The sequence below is a fragment of the Panthera pardus genome, unplaced genomic scaffold, assembly GCF_024362965.1.
Source record: "Panthera pardus isolate Hobbes unplaced genomic scaffold, ASM2436296v1 HiC_scaffold_11, whole genome shotgun sequence".
Taxonomy (NCBI): Eukaryota; Metazoa; Chordata; class Mammalia; order Carnivora; family Felidae; genus Panthera; species Panthera pardus.
Window position 1 is genome coordinate 92752865 of NW_026526666.1, and position 17346 is coordinate 92770210.

The 17346-nt window shown below is 44.4% G+C and overlaps 1 protein-coding gene across 1 annotated transcript in view; it reads left to right on the forward strand.

Moving 5' to 3' along the window:
- The window catches only part of UBR4 (ubiquitin protein ligase E3 component n-recognin 4), a 131391-nt gene that overhangs the window by 17165 nt on the left and 96880 nt on the right, over positions 1–17346 (forward strand). Inside the window, exons 12-20 of the mRNA XM_019461565.2 lie at positions 3303–3402; positions 3538–3675; positions 4714–4831; positions 5893–6080; positions 7029–7188; positions 7309–7394; positions 14620–14789; positions 16115–16397; positions 17063–17198. Of these exons, the coding sequence (XP_019317110.2) occupies positions 3303–3402; positions 3538–3675; positions 4714–4831; positions 5893–6080; positions 7029–7188; positions 7309–7394; positions 14620–14789; positions 16115–16397; positions 17063–17198 (1379 nt within the window). The remainder of the gene's footprint in view (positions 1–3302; positions 3403–3537; positions 3676–4713; positions 4832–5892; positions 6081–7028; positions 7189–7308; positions 7395–14619; positions 14790–16114; positions 16398–17062; positions 17199–17346) is intronic.

Below are 17346 nucleotides of genomic sequence, written 5' to 3' on the forward strand. Positions count from 1 at the left end.
GACGTTTTCTTTTCTGAGCCTAGGCATTTCTGGGTTTTGTTTGCTATTCAGTCCCTACCACGTGTTCAGCTGTCTCTGGGCACGGAGGACGTAGCACTCTTCAAAGCAGTGTCCTTGCTTTGATGGAGCTTCTTTTCTTTTCTATTTATTTAATTTTTGGGACAGAGAGAGATAGAGCATGAGCAGGGGAGGGGCAGAGAGCGAGGGAGACACAGAATCCGAAGCAGGCTCCAGACTCTGAGCTGTCAGCACAGAGCCCGATGTGGGGATCGAACCCACAAACTGCGAGATCATGACCTAAGCCGAAGTCAGATGCTCAGCTGACTGAGCCACCCAGGCGCCCCAATGGAGCTTCTTTTCTAACTGGAGTGACCGTGAGGAGATACACTAATACGTTCATGATAACTTATCGTAGGAGTCCTGTAAAGAAAAATAAATCAGAGTAAGGGGCTAGCAAGCTAGTAAGGGGCTGGTGTTTTAGTTAGGGTGGTGAGGAATAAGCTCTGAAGACAAGACGGAGAGAACATACGTGAGGTGGCAGGGCGAGCCATGCAGATTTTGGGGGTAGAATTGTTCAGGTTTGGAGATGGGGGTTTGATTGGCATTTTTAAGGATCAGTTAGGTCCGTGTGGGCTGGAGTGGAGCCGTCCAGGAGGGAGCGTGGAAATTAGATCAGAGAGGCAGCCCGGGGCCAGATCTCCTAGGGCCAAGTGTAATCTGTAAGTCATGGAGGGTTTTCCCCAGGAAAGTGATCCGATCTGACTTACTAGTTATTGGCGATGTGAGAAGCCAGCTTCTGTGAGGAGAACAGACTGCAGGGTGTAAGGCAGGAAGGAGGGCGGGTAGGAAGCTGATGCATTTCTGCAAATGACAGAGCTGGTGGGAAAGGCAGAGAGAAGAGGTCCAAGGGGTATGTGTTTTGAAGGTACAGCTGACAGGATTTGCCGATGGCTTGGATATTGAGTGTGAAAACTAGGACCTCAACATTTTTTGGCAGGAGACAAAAAATTGTGTAATTTACGGAGGATGGTATGATTTACGGAGACTGGGAATACCAGCTCAGGAGTAGCTGGGGTGGCAGGAAGGCGAAGAAACACAGAATGTCATCTTCACCGTGCCGACTCTGAGATGACTGTCACATCTCTCTGTGTGAGATGTAGAGGAGGCGGTTGGCATGGGCGTCTGGAGTTCAAGGAGGGAGTCAAATTCTGGACCTCAGTCAACAAATTATTCACTGAGTTGTCTTCTCTGTCCCAGGCTCTGTGTCATTTCTGGAATGCTGTGATGTACCAAAAAAAAAAAAAAAAAAAAGGACACGCTTCCAAGAAACACGAAGAGAGATGTCAAATTGTATCTAGAGAGTATTATAATAAGGGCGTTTGGCCTGGTCAGAGAAATCAAAGCAGGCTTCCTTGAGGTGTCAAGCGAACTGAAATCTGAAATAGACGTTGGGATGGTAGACAGTAGACACTAGGCAAAGAAGGGAGGTAAGCACATTAGAGAGAACAGTAGTTGATAATTCTGTGAGTGTCTGCACTCACTGTAAAGGGACGTGGGAGGATGCCAAAAGGTCTGCCCACAGAAGTAAGTTATGGGGCGCCCAGGTGGCTCAGTTGGTGAAGCGTCAGATTCTTGCTTTTGGCTCAAGTCACGAGCTCATGCTTCATGAGTTTGAGCCCTGCGTCGCACTCTGTGCTGGCAGCGCGGAGCCTGCTTGGGATCCTCTCTCTCCCCTCTCTGCTCCTCCCCTGCTCGCTCTCTCTCTCTCTCTCTCTCTCTCAAAATAAGTAAATAAAACTTAAAAAAAAGTAGTTATGTTTAAAAAATGGCTATTGTTTCTTAAGATTTAAGAAAACCTGTTCCTTGTGTAAGTTACAAACCATAAGAAAGGGGGGGAAAATCACCCCAATTCTACCACCCAAATCGGTAAACATTCTTCCAGATGTTTTTCTGTGCACGCATTCAAAATGTATACGTTTACAGAAGCAGGATCACTGTTAGAAAACATCGTAGACGTTTTCTCAGTGCCCGTATTAGGGATTCACTGTATCTAAGCATTCCACTATGTAAATAGGCCATAGTTGACTCTAATCACCTTATTGAAACACTTATTTAGGGTGTATGAAATTTCTGGTTTTGATAAACTGTGCTTTGATAAATCTTCTAAAACATAAATCTTTGTGAAGTTGCTTAATTATCCCCTTGGGGTAAATACCTAGAGGTATGAATGTTAGGACAAAGGGCACACTTAGGTAAAAATTTGAAATGTTTTGTCAGACTGTTCTGATTGCATTCTTACTTAGCAGCTGTGTGTGCACGTGTGCCCGTTTCCCCAGGTCCGCTTTGAAGTGGGCATCGTTAGTTTTCACATTTTCTAACGTTAAAGGAGGAAGTTTATTTTTGAGACCAAACACAAGTGGGGTAGGGACAGAGAGAGAGGGAGACACAGATCTTTGACAGTGGGCATTGTTAGGTTTCACGTTTTCTAATGTTAAAGGAGAAAGTTTATTTTTGAACACAAGTCGGGGAGGGACAGAAAGAGAGGGGGACAGAATCTGAAGCAGGCTCCAGGCTCTGAACTGTTGGTGCAGAGCCCGACGCGGGGCTCGAACTCCGATGCTGTGAGATCGTGACCTGAGCCGAAGTTGGATGGTGAACTGAATGAGCCACCCAGGTGCCCCAGCGTTAAAGGAGAAAGGTGGTATTACATTTCTCTTACTCGTATTTCTTTATTAGTGCCATTGCAACTGCCTGTGTCCTTTGCCCCAGTTTTCTCTTTGCTGTTTGTCCTTTTTTCTTACTAATTTACGTGCACTCTTTGTATATTAGATATTCTAATTGTTTGTCATGTGGCCATTTGGACAGAAAGAAAGTTTTACATTCAGTGTGTCAGTCTTCGTTTTTACTCTCTTTGGTTTGTGCCCAGATATTTTACAGAAATTGGCAATCTTTAACTTTTTTCTTCTCGAAAGAATGACTTCAAGTGTCCTAGCAGCCTTTGAATGTCAGCATCTATACATCACCCGGTCGATTCGAGCTGAGAGTTTAAATTCCAAAGTGCCGTGTACTTGGAAGTCTTTCTTTTCCTCTTGGGGTGCTTCACCTGAAGCTTATGGGTCCTCAGGCGGGCCGTGGGTGGGCTTCAGGGAGACCGAGCTTCTGAAATTACATGCACACATCGTGTGTGCATTTTCTTCCCTCCGGGGCAAGGTTCATAGGTTGTGAAAGGGGTCTGGGACCCCCGCATGGCAAGACCCCCTGTGCTGAGGTGGTGAGTTGTGTTTCTCCTCTTCTCTGTATAGGCACCAGGGCTTCGGGGTGCTGTCGGTCATACTGGCAAACCACGCTGTCACGCTCTTGACCTCTCTCTTCCAAGACCTGCAAGTGGAAGCACTGCACAAGGTGAGGGACTGCGCGCAGGGGGTCAGCACGGCGACGCTGGCTTCGCTCCTGGGGAGGCTGCCCTGAGCCGTCTGATCACGGGGCTCCTTTCTGCGCCGTTGGGTCCGTAATTCTCTTCTGCCTGCTTCCCTTCAGGGTTGGGAGACAGACGGTTCCCCGGCGGTCCTGAGCATCATGGCCCAGAGCACCTCCATCCAGAGGATTCAGCGGCTGATCGACTCTGTCCCGCTGACGAACCTGCTGTTGACACTGCTGTCGACCTCCTACAGAAAGGTGGGTGGGGTCGCGCCGTGGATGATCTGCAGGATCTCGTGTAACCCTCTCAGGAGGAAAAAGGCTGTACGCCGTGGCCTTCATAAACTCAAAATTTATGGTAATGTTTTGAAGATGAGAAGAAAGCTTCAGTGATTCCACACCTGAATCCGTTACTGATTGTCAGCTTTTTTTTGTGTTTATTTATTTTTGAGAGAGAGAGAGGGAGAGTGAGCACGTGTGTGTGCTCATGAGTCAGAGAGAGGCAAAGAGAGAGGAGACACAGAATCTGAAGCAGGCTCCAGGCTCCGAGCTGTCGGCACAGAGCCCAATGCAGGGCTCGAACTCACGGACTGCAAGATCATGACCTGAGCCGAAGTCGGACGCTGGACCGACTGAGCCACCCAGGCGCCCCTAAAAAAATTATTTTTAAATTATTTTTAAATTATTATTATTATTTTTTTTTTTGAGAGAGGGAGAGACTCAGAGCAAGGGAGGGGAGAGAGAGAGGGAGACACAGAATCTGAAGCGGGCTCCAGGCCCTGAGCTGTCAGCGCAGAGCCCGACACGGGGCTCGAACTCACAGACTGCGAGATCATGACCTGAGCCGAAGTTGGAGGCTTAACCAACTGAGCCACCCGGGTGCCCCCTGATTGTCAGCTTTGTGATGCACATGGCTACTTGGTTCTTTGTGACAGCGGTCATATTTTCATTTTTTAATTAAAAAAAAAAAAAGTTTATTTATTTATTTTGAAAAAGAGAGAAAGAGAGTGCAAGCAGGGGAGTGGCAGAGAGGAAGAGAGAGAATCCTAAGCAGGCTCCGTGCTGTCAGCCTAGAGTCTGATGCGGGGCTCGATCTCATGAAACGTGAGATCGTGACCTGATCGAAACTAAGAGTCTGAAGCTTAACAGACTGAGCCACCCAGGCACCCCAAGAGATTTTCTTGGATTTAGAGGAAGAAAGAAGACACGGAGAAAATGTCTTACGTGGTGAATGAGGTGAAGTAGGGCGGCTCCATTTCTGTGACCATTGGTTCCAAAACCTTGCTGTTTTCCTAGGCCTGTGTCCTGCAGCGTCAGAGGAAGGGCTCCATGAGCAGTGATGCCAGTGCCTCTACTGACTCAAACACCTACTATGAGGATGATTTCAGCAGCACAGAGGAGGACAGCAGCCAAGGTAGAGGCCTCTTTTCCATCTCCCAGGAGATAGTTGCAACAGGAAGTTTCTCCATTGGCTCGCTTCCGTTAATTTCCTGTTTGCCATTTTCCCCTGCCTAGCATGGATCCTGATTTTCTGTGCCCTCAAAGGTGACATGTTATTGAAGAGTAAGTTGAGCTGTGGAAAAATGGATGGTAGAAATTACTCTCAGTGAAGCCCAGATTGCTTTTCATCCTTTCCCCTCCAAGATCAAAATACATCTCGTTTCACGTTTCTTTCTGCATTAACCCATTTGTGTGTAAGGTGATTGGTTTGGCTGTTGTCATAGATGCGTGGTGTGGGGAGGCGTAGGGAGACAAACTCCACTCTGTTGCAGTGAACAACAGGGCAAAGTGAACATTCCCTTCTGCCTTTGTTTGGAGAGAGATGGAATGAGATAAATATCTCCAGTTCATTATAATTGGGTTTGTGGGAGCGGTGTATAGTATTGTGAAAGGTGCAGTTTTATTTGTGTATCTGAGAGAGCGCGAGCGAGCGAGCGTGAGCATGTGTGTGCCCTGTCTCTCGTCTGTATGTGAGAGAGAGAGAGAGAGAGAGAGAGAGAGAGAGAGAGAGAGAAGGTGTGTGTGTGCACAAGCATGGGAGGGTCAGATGGAGAGAGAGAGTCTCAAGCAGTCTCCACACCCACTGCGAGATCATGACATGAGTCAGAATCAAGAGTCAGACGCTTAACTGATTGGGCCACCCAGGTCTTAATTTGGGCTTTATAACCCATGGACAAGTAAACATTTGTTTTTCAAAACATTTGGCTTGTTGGCAGTAAAGTGAGGTGGTTCTTTCTTCATTGGGCTCCTTTAAAAAAATACCAGTTTTATTGAGGTATAATTTATGTGCCATAAAACGCTTCTGGTTTGCTTACACACTTAGAGGAGTATTGACAAATTTATGAAACCACGTTACTCCCACTGAGTCCAGATAATCCTCGTGTTCTTTTGACGTAGACTGTTTTACAAAGCAGGTGTGCTAAAAAAATTTTTACATTGTGTTATTTTTATTACTTCTCTCTTTCTCTGTTCCAGATGATGACAGTGAGCCTATTTTGGGGCAATGGTTTGAGGAGACCATCTCCCCCAGTAAGGAGAAAGTGGCACCTCCACCCCCTCCCCCGCCCCCTCCGCTGGAGAGCTCGCCTCGCGTTAAAAGCCCCAGTAAACAGGCCCCCGGTGAGAAGGGCAACATTTTGGCTAGTCGCAAAGATCCTGAGTTGGTAAGAGTAGATTTCTGAGGTTTAGGGGAGGGAGAAATGGGAAGAAGGGGTGTGAAGAGCAGACCATTTGAACTCAGACATTTTGTAGATTGGTTAATTAACTGTCATGTTTAAAGGTATTTTTACTTAGGGCCTGAGTGTACTGATGGCATTTGATTAAATAACTTGTACCCTTGGTGTTGCTTCTCTGATTGAGGGTTAGTAACATAGCCTTTGGAGTTAGAAGTGAGTTTGGATCTAGCTTTTACCACTCACTGGCTTTGAGACTGTGGGCAAGAATCGAAACTTCTCCGAGCCTCAGCGTTGTCTTCTGTCATATGGGAGTGATAGTACCTGCCTTTAAGGGTGTTGCGAAGAAGTGAAGAGCCCTTAGCATAGGTGTGGTACGTCGTTAAATGCTCGCTAATTATTTGTTCAAGCAGTATTTCTAGATGATGTACTATCAGCCCTGTTCTAAAGCAGACACGTCAGATACGGACCTCACTTTCATACAGCTTAGTCTAGTCAAGGCTGTGGACATAAAACATTTACACAATAATTCAGTTTCATTTTGAGAGAGCAGTAAGGAGCCGGGAATTCCCTGTGTGTATAATGATCATACAGGCTTCCGAATTCCTTATTCCAATAATGTCCCCGAGCTGAACAAATACAGGGCCTTGGAGGAGTGAAAGAAGCAAGTCTGTGTAGAAGCCTCTGTCTTCACACGGAGTTTTCTGAAGTCTGTTGTGTTCAACTGGTGCCATTTTTTGTAACTGGAAGAATTATGTGGGAAAGATTGTCATAGTTAAGCTTAGCCCCACTCCCACCGTAGGGGCTTTAAACTCTGACTTGAATTCATTGCATTTGTTCCATCAGCTCTATGGGCATGTTTTATTTCTATTTAGATTGAGGATTTAGAGGCACTCTGGGCTTATGAATCTGACATGAACTTCTCTGTGCTCTCTTTAGTTCTTAGGTCTGGCTTCCAACATTTTGAACTTCATTACCTCTTCCATGCTGAACTCACGGAATAATTTTATCCGAAACTACCTGAGTGTGTCTCTTTCAGAACACCACATGGCCACCCTGGCCAGTATCATTAAGGAGGTGGACAAAGATGGACTCAAGGGTCAGTAGACAGGATCGGTGCCTGGCGGGTTTTTTTCCCCGGTGGGGTTTGGCTGTCGCCGGGGCGGTGTAATGCATCAAGTGGCTGCTTGAGTCATTGGCTTTCTTATTTGCCTCCAAGGTTCATCAGATGAAGAGTTTGCTGCTGCTCTCTATCACTTCAACCATTCTCTGGTAACTTCTGATCTTCAGTCGCCCAACCTGCAGGTTTGTGTGCACTGTGACCCTTTGGCCAAGCGCCGTCTGTGTCAGCTCCCAGTAGGCTGTAGCCTTCCAGTCGCAAAGGAACATAGTTTATCCTGGAGACCCCCTCACTGGAAAGAGTGTTGAGAGAGGATTATGTCCCACTGCCCTGATGAGGATCATTTTAGGGAAGAGGAAATGTGTTCTTTATCCCCAAGTCATTCAGTAAACTGAAAAGGAAAAATGATGAAAACCGCTCCTGAGGACTGTCGCAGTAGGCAAGCGGACAAAATAGATGAGAGCGGTTTATAAAAAAGGGAAATGCACATGGCCAGCAAACGCAGGAGATGCTTAACTTAATTAGTAATCTAAGAAATACATGTTGAAATGTGTGTTTTAAAAGAATCATTCAGGCGCCTGGGTAGCTCAGTTGGTTAAACATCTTGATCTTGGCTCAGGTGATGATCTCACGGTTTGTGAGTTTGAGCCCCGCATTAGGCTCTGTGCTGACAGCACAGAGTCTGCTTGGCATTCTCTCTTCTTCTCTTTCTGCCCCTTCTCTGCTTGCACTTTCTTCGCACTCTCTCTTAAAAATAAATAAATAAGCTTAAAAAAAAATAATCATTCAAATTACAGGAGTAGGTGTTTTCAGATAGACTGCTATTTGCAAACTCACCACGAAAATAAAGCCTAGGATCTTGATTGTAAGTTTTGAAATCTTAGGGTTTTCTCTCCCCGCTGGTAGGTGATGTTCTGAATCCTGCATCTCAGATTCCTTCATTCGTTATTTTTATTTATATATTATATATCCATGTATGTATACATATATACATACATATACATATATATGTATATATGTATTTTATTTACTAACAATTTTTTTGAAGTTTATTTTTGAGGGAGAGAGAGAGTTGGGGAGGGGGGGAGGGACAGAGAAAGAGGGAGACAGAATCTGAAGCAGGCTCCAGGCTCTGAACTGTCAGCACAGAGCCCAACATGGGGCTTGAATTTACCATGAGATTATGACCTGAGCCAGAGTCAGATGCTTAACCGACTGAGCCACCCAGGTGCCCCTATATATATTTATTTTTACATTCGTAGTCCTTAAAGTTTTAAATTGATTGTTTTAAGCATTATAGTAATGATACCATGCTATATCTCATCTTTTTAGGCTTTCTTTTTTCACTTAATATTATTTACCACTATGTTGCCCAGGTTCATTTATATTACTGCTAATTCTGAAGTTCTTGCTTTGACTGCTGTCTGCTGTCCCATTGTATTTGTGACTGTACCAGCTCCCCTCTGCTCCCACTGTTGGACCTTTGGATTGTGTCAGATTTTGTTGCTATTCCAGTTGTTGTTGTGATCTTTGTTGTAGAAGTCTCCTGTGATAAAACAAGGGGTTCTCTTGGGTAGAGAACTGGGAGTGGAATTGGCAGGATATGGAGTATGTGATTGTAAGCAGGTGATGCCAGACTGGTCTCTAAAGTAGCTACATCAGTGGGGCACCTGGCTGGCTCAGTTGGTGGAGCATGTGACTCTTAATCTCAGGATTGTGAGTTTGAGCCCCACATTAGGTGTAGAGATTACTTTAAATAAATAATAAATAAAATAAACAAACAAACAAACACAGGAGCTGCACCAAGATTTACTATCACCAGCAATGTGTTCGAGATTTGTGGGTTCACTTTCCCAACATTTGACAAGGTCATATTTTGAGAATAACTTATTTTTAACACGGTCAGAGTTTGTGGTTCTCATTCTTTAGTGTACATAAAGATCCCTGGGGAATTTGTTTAAAAAAATGCAGATTCCTAGCTGTGGCCACCCTTCATCTCCCCTAGAAGAATTAAATTTGGTAGATCTCCAGTAGTTTGCCCTAAGATTGTTTTGAAAATTTTTTTTTTGTTATTCTTAAGGTTATTTCAGTGGATTCTCAGAATCAGGACACAATCGAAGAGATTGCACTTGCCCCAAAGGGACAAAATCTAGGAAGCAATTTCAAGAGGTTAAATTTGATTCTTAAAATCCTAGGCTATTTGAGAAATTCTTTTTTTTTTTTTTTCCCCCACTTAAAGTTTATTTTGAGACAGAGAGAGACAGAGCGATGCAGAGGGGGCAGGGCAGAGAGAGGGAGAGCGCGAATCCCAGGCAGGCTCCATGCAGCCTCCATGCAGCCATCCCAGAGCCGGTGTGGGGCTCGAACCCACAAACCGTGAGATCACGACCTGAGCTGAAACCAAGAGTCAGACACTTAACCTACTGAACCATCCAGGTGGACCTATTTGAGAAATTCTTAAAAATTCATTTCTTTGTTGGGGCACCTGGGTGGCTCAGTCTCTTGAGCACCTGACTTCGGCTCAGGTCATGGTCTTCTGGTTTTTTTGGACTTAAGTGCTGCATCGGGCTCAGTGTTGTCAGTGCCAAGCCTGCTCTGTCCCATCTCTCTCTGCCCCTCCCCCACTCCAGCGCTCTCTCAAAAATAAAATTAACATTTTAAGAGCTTATTTCATCGCTTAAAAAGATAACTATAAAACCTATTTGTATGTACCTATTGTTAGATGAAACAGAGTGGGGTTTTTTTGGCAGGAAAGGGAATATAAACAGAGTGGTAAAGTTGTTGACCTAAGATGAAGAGAAGAAAATTCTTCAGTCAGTATATGGCCTGCAGCTCCTTCTCAGACTGTATAGGGTCAGGAAGTCGTGTCAAAGTTACGAGCTCCTTAAGTTTATTTAGGGAATAACTAAGATCTTAAGTTTATTTAGGGAAGTTTCACAGTTCACAGACTTGGCCTTTTCCTGCCGAAACTTGTCCAAATAATGGGGGAAGAAATATTTTTCTGTAGAGAATAGGAGTTCTTAAGACTCCTGTAATGATGTTGTCCTCATAGCATGTAAAAAACTAATTCCAGACCTTGTGTGGACATGCAACTTGTCTTCCCATAACCACTGACTTTATGTAGAACAAATCCTCAAAACTCCCTTCTCATTCCATCTCCAAACATGGGCTTTTAAATTCTGCCCCCAAATTTCATTGCTATGATGGAAGAGAGTAAAGGATGGTTAGTGTAATTTAACGACCTGCTATTGAGTTCCCCTGCCCTGCATATTGTTTCTCTGGGATCATGTACAGAGTCCTGTCCCTTTATCAAGATACCTGAGTGCTATTGCAGGACATACACGGTGTCCTTAAGGTAGGTTAGCAGAATGTAGCTCAGTCTGTGAAAGTAAGCAGATAGAAGTTTCATCACAAAAATTGTCTTCACCTATCAGGTCATAAAAACTGGTTCCGAGTTGGTAAGACCAGTAGGCCTGTTCCCTGCTTCTAGGAGAAATTGAAGCCTACTTATTTACTTCCCGAGATGACATCTTGGGAAGAGGGCTTTCTGTTGAAATGCCATGTGCTTGGTTGGCATGGCCTCTCTGTTCTTTCTTTCAAATTTGTTATTAGAGCAGTCTAGTAAGATGATTTGTGTCTTCTGAAACCAAACGAGAAAGCAGGCCTTGTGTGGTTTTCATTGTCCTGCTCTACTGGCCATTGGGGATTCTCTCTGTCTCTAGCCCTGTTGGGGATGGCACTGAAGGTTCCAGCTCTCTAATCATAGGGTTGGTTCCCCTGGCAGTCAGCCCCTGGCCTAAAGCTGTCGAGGGGCCTCCTTATTATAAACATAGGTAATGCTGAAAGGGGCTTATTATGAATAACAAAACACGTTCTTCTCACCCTTGTCAGGAAATGATGAGAGTTTTAGGAGCTCTGTACCAGGAATGAGACAAAGACCAAATATACATTTCTTCTTACATCCCGGGATCACAGGGGCTTAGTGTTTAATAGGTATCGGGTTTCAGTTCGGAAAAATAAACAAGTGCTGGAGATGGATGGTAGTGATGTTTGCACAGTGTGTGTGTATTTAATGCCGCAGAACTGTGCACTTAAAAAATGGTCAGTTTTCGGTTGCTTTTTATCACAAAGTAAAATGAGAAACATACGTGGCACATAGTATTAGTGCCTACTCAACATTAGCTGCTGTCTTTGTTACTATTACCATTTAATGTTGTGTTTATAGTTATTATATTTATTATTATGTATAAAATTATAATAATTTAACGTTACCGTAGAGGTCTGAGTTCATTCATTCATTCACAGAGTATTCATGGAGCACCTACTGCATGCCAGGTAGTGTAGGCACTGGAGAGATCCAGATGATTTGAGTTAGTGTGAGATCATAAGAAAAGGGGGAGATAGGAGATATCATGTGGATAAAGGGCCCATGGTAGATAGAGATCACGGGAAACTATTTGAACGGGGTAAAGAACACGGATAGGAGAGAGTCTAAGGTGTTGCCTGGGTTTACAACCCGGATGAGACCAGAAGGATGCTGTTGTCTTTCGTAGAAAGGGGCCATCGGCGAGAAGGGTTAGTTTGGTGGTAGAGGAGCCGTGCCGAGTGCTCGGGGAGCACTCCTGGGTTTGAGTCAGCTCAGAGGTTGTGTGTACTCGTGGATCGCTTATTTATGCACGGTTGCTCAGAATGGTCCTTTGGGTTCTTGAGCTACACGAGGCACAGTTTGCCATTTTCTCTTTTTGTTTTCAAAAACAGCGTCACCTTACCAGCCCAACTGTCTTGCCGTCCGTTGTGGTTAGCCAGCCTCGAAACCATTCTGCAGTAGAGCTTGAGCGTTAGGCTCTCCTTAATTTTTCAGGTATTTATTTATTTTTTTTAGATGTTTATTTTTGAGAGAGAGAGTGTGAGTAGGGGAGGGGCAGAGAGTGAAGGGGACAGGGGATCCGAGGATGGCTCTGCGCTGAACTCAAGAGAAGAACCGTGAGATCATGACCTGAGCGTAACCGAGTGAGCTGCCTAGGCTCCCCGAGGCTCTCCTTTAATGGAGTAAGCTAAAAGCAGTTAAGTAGGCGTTACCGATGTGATTATTGATTATGTTGCTTCCTGTGTCAGAATGTTGCATCTTACAGCCCTTTCAATCCAATGAGAAAAACAATTTGTATGTTTTTATATATGAGAATTCTATGTAAGAATTTGGTGTGTAAGAATTGTGTAGCATATACTAACTTTTTTAGTTAAACGGTTACCACTACCATTAAAGCCACTTTAAATATGATGACGTTTTGAGGGGCCAGTGGGATGAAGACATCTAGAAAGTAGTTGGAAATGTGAGTCTGAAATTCAGAACTTAAATTAAGAGTGGTAATGTGGTTTTGGGAATTATCCACTAAGGGGCAGTCGTTGAAGTAATGAGAAACAGCAAGGTGGGCGGGGGATGGCCCGAGCGGCGAGGGCTGGGGCCAGGAACCCAGGAGAGCTGGCATTAAGCAAGGGTGGGCATGGGGGTGCTCGGGCTGGAGGGGGCACTTCAGGCTAGGCCTTGGTTGGTGGGCTATGGCTCTCTTTTACTTCTTAGGAAGCCCTCTTCCTTAGGGCTAATCCAGGCTCTGAGGAAGGCTTGATCATTTTTTGCGGCTCTGAGGCCCGAGACAACGGACACAAAACAAAAAAACCCTCTCTTAAAAAAAAATCCTATAAATAACATTGTAACGTTACATTCTTCCACCAAATTCATGGTTTATGTTTTTCCATGTTTCTTTGTAGTCCCTGTCTGTGTAGATAGATGCACAGCTTTGCAGTTAAAATCAGAACATCAATTCATCTCTTTTTTTCTGCTTCTTTCAAGTTTTACTATTTCAAATATTACTCCATTAAGTTTAAAAAAATTTTTTTTCTAATGTTTATTTTTGAGAGAGAGACACACACACATAGAGTGCAAGCAAGGGAGAGGCAGGGAGTGAGGGAGACACAGAATCCGAAGCAGGCTCGGGCTCTGCACTGTCGGTACAGAGCCCGACACGAGGCTCGAACTCACGAACTGAGAGATCATGACTTGAACTGAAGTCGGACGCTTAACTGACTGAGCCACCCAGGTGCCCCGAGAATGTAGATTTTAGAGATGAATCTGGTTTGGGCAGTTGGGAGTCTTGTGGCTTAGTGTGTTTTTAAACCACTCTGACCTCTGTTTCCCGCATCAGTAGAATGGAGCGCATACCCAGGTGACATCGTGGCCCAGAGCGTTGCCTGTGACAGTTGGTGTGCGGCACTTAGTCATGATAACTGCCCAGCACATGGGAACTACTCCTGATTATCTGTGACATTTTGAATGGTTGTTTCCCAGGAATGGGGTCCTCTGGGGTGTTACCTAAGAACATAATTTAATTTGGCAGACTTAGAAACTTATCCTGTATCCTGAGGTAACTATGATTTGTGTTTTCTGAAGCCAAGTGAGAACACTGGCCTTTTGTCTGGTGTTCCATTGGCATCCTGCTCAGTTTGTGTGTGTGTTTGAGAAGATAAGTTACAGCTTAGATAACTGAGCTCAAAGTCAAGCTCATTTGAAAGACACGCTACAACTGGAGGCAGAGGCACAGCCCCGACTAATTGGAGGTGCCTTGACATCTTACAGGCAGATTTCTCTGCTAATACCGTTCGTACAAGTGGGTGGACCCACAGGTGCGGGACCGACCTCCCCACTTGGCCTATTACTTGTATATAACTGGTTATCGAAGAAAAACTGTCAGCCGTTAAAATTGTTCAGGAAGTTTTCTTCTGAAGGGAAGACTTTTCATGTTCTGCCTGTTTGGAAAATCGTCCTGATTCTGCTGTCTCAGTTTGCATCTCTGCATTTCTCCTTTTTCAGGACCCCATCTCTGACACCAGTTAACTGTAGTTGTGAATGGGGCTAGATGAGTAACTTTCCCTCGATAGTTTTCCTGTTTGTTGAGCGAAGTGACCTTTCTGCAAACCGCGTCTGAATCTGAATTTCTGTGTACCCTTTAAAATACTCCTTCAGCGCCGAAATCAAGAGTCGGGTGTTCAACCTACTGAGCCACCCAGGTGTCCCTTGACTTTTTTTTTTTTATGTTTTTCCTTTGCAGTCAATATATTTTATTTTCTGAGCTACCTATTCAAAATTTTCCCATTTAAACCATTATGGTGTGTCCCTTCCTTACTGAATTGAAAGGTTCTTTGTAAATTCTAGATACAAGTTCTTAGTTAGATAAATGTTTTTAAAATACTGTTTCTCATACTGTGGCTTGTCGTTTCTTTTATTAAAAGTGACTTTTGAAGAGAAAAAAAAAATACTCCTCCAGCATAAAGGGTAACATTTAGGGCTCATTGGTAACCTTTGGCCTCATTCCCTGTCTTTTTCCTAATGGTTTCCTGTGTGTCTTTTCCTGGCAGAACACGCTGTTGCAGCAGCTGGGAGTAGCGCCTTTCTCTGAGGGCCCCTGGCCCTTGTACATTCACCCTCAAAGCCTCTCTGTGCTTTCACGCCTTTTGCTCATCTGGCAACATAAAGCCGCTGCTCAAGGTGATCCAGATGTCCCTGAATGCCTTAAAGTTTGGGACAGGTAAGAGAACTCCAGGTGAAGCCCTGCAGAGAAGGTTATGGACTTTTTTGATTTGTTTGACTTCTTTGTAGTTAGTCGGTGGCTCTGAGGTGGTATCTGCTGATGGCACAAACTGGTGAGGGCGGACGAGTGTGTGTTTCCGGTGGCCTTGGGGGAAGAGGTGCTGTTTAAAAAACGGGAGCACCAAATTAGTTATCTAATTAATTAAATAAGTAATATAAAAAACAGAAGTACATAAACTATGGTCTGGGAACAAAGTCATCCGTTGGCACCTGGGGGGGTTTGGTTGCAGTTTTGAGACATAACCTGACTCCTGAATGTAACCGATTCAAGAGTCCTGTCCTGATTTATTGAAAGGTGGGGAACAGGAAAGCCAGCTCTGTCTTTGGCTGTTCTGTTTTCAAAGTGAAACCACTCCAAGTGACTTGCAGTCTTTTTTTGGACAACTTTTAAAGAATTTCTTCACTTGGGGGAAGCTCAGATTAATCATCGAAATCCTCTTTAGATGGACCTATATTTGCCATTTTTGTTTACATGGTTAGGAGCCTTCAAAGCAGTTTGTTTTCCTAAAAGCCTTTGCTTTTCTCTTCCTCATTCTGTGATCAAATAGCTGTAATGCTGGATTTGAGAAATCCTAAACCTCCTTGAGTGCCAAAGACCCACTGTGTTTTTTCCTGGTGGAATCTTGCAAAAAAAAAAAAAAAAATGGGGAGGGGGGTTGTCGGGGGAAGAGACGAGGATGAGGGAAACCTTTATTAAAACACAAATCTCTTTCCTAATAGCCAGAGGCAGTGGAAATAGTTGGCTACATTCATTCCTTTTTTGCATAAAATCTCTTCTGACAAGTTCTCCGAATAGTGTAATTTCTTTTTATTGCTTTTTACCGCACCGACTCATTTTGGACTGTTACCATGTAGTGAATTTAACCTGTAGGGCTAAGCTCTCAAGATAAGCTATAGAGCCAAAAACGATAGGGGAAAGTAATTGAACTATCTCTACCTGTCCAGGTTTATTAATTTAAAAAAAAAAAAAAAGGAGCCACCGTTTTGGGGGCTTCCGGTTCTTTTCATGGTCAGAAATGGCGGAGTGCGTGTTAACACTATCACCACAGTCGACAGGGAATGTTTTGTGGTCGAGTCTTGCTTTTTTGTAGCCAGGATTGAGTTCTTAAATCTTCTCTTTCCACGTAGATTCTTGTCTTCCTTGATTTGTTGTCTTGATGCCTGGGTTTAGAAAGCTTAACTCTTCCACACGTGACACCGTGACTCGTGGGGGACGTGTTCTGACTTTGTCCACCAGACACGTTCTCCTTTTCTCCGCGGTAGGTTCTTGTCGACCATGAAGCAGAGCGCCCTGCAGGGGGTGGTGCCCAGTGAGACGGAAGATTTGAACGTTGAGCATCTGCAGCTGCTCCTCCTCATTTTCCACAACTTCACCGAGAAAGGCCGGCGGGCCATACTGACCCTGTTCGTGCAGATCATCCAGGAATTGAGTGCCAGCGTGGAGGCCCAGGCGCGCTCCGTGCCCCTCATCCTGGCTCGCCTCCTTTTGATCTTCGATTATCTGCTTCATCAGTACTCCAAAGCCCCTGTGTATCTGTTCGAGCAGGTACAGATGAACGCATTGTTTTCGCTCTACTGGCTGTGATTGAGAGTGTCACTCTTCTTGAGTTGTGGTGATCCAAAGCAAAATGACCTGCTTACTTGAGGTTTCAGGTGTTTGTTGTGGTAGGTTTATGATTAACCTTGGGAATACCACTGGACTTCTGGATGTGCACTCACGCTTTGTACCTAGCCAGGAGCAGTAAGTGTAGATTATTTGATTTGATGCATTTGTGAAAATTGGATTATAGGCTCTGTTCACAGATATCCTTTGAATCACCCCACTTTATACCTGTGTCTAGCTCTGTGCCCCGAGCATTGGTTCCCCCCCAACCCGCCACTCCCCACCGTGAATATTTGTTAGTGGAGGAATGATGGTTGAGCAGTAGGTTTTATGGATTAGTAAATTCTTTTGTTGTAAGGATCCAACACGAGGATGGGAGGTCCAGGTAAGGATTATTCAGCATTTCCTAAAATGTTTGCTTGAGTGCTATTCCTATTAAACTTCAGCAAAAAAGATTGTTCCCCAAAAAAGTCACGGAAAAATCTAAAACTTTTGTTTTGGCTTGTGAGTTTCCCAGTCTTTGATATGTTGGTCAGTTGTGATGCCTGCAGTGAGATGCTGAATGTGGCTGTGTATCTTTCTTAATTTGAGTATTTGTGTTTTAAAAGGTACAGCATAACTTGCTGAGTCCTCCTTTTGGGTGGGCAAGTGGATCCCAGGACAGCAGCAGCCGCCGGGCGACTTCCCCTCTCTATCATGGGTTCAAAGAAGTAGAAGAAAACTGGTCTAAGCATTTTTCATCAGGTCAGAAAAAAGACGGTCAGTAAGAAGCTGACTCATTGGCTCTCGTTGGGGGGATTAAATTTGGTATTTGGAGACTCCTCAAGGTTTAGTCTGTTCCTTATAGGTGGCAGATACCAGTGGATTCAAAACATTTTCAGAAATAGACCGT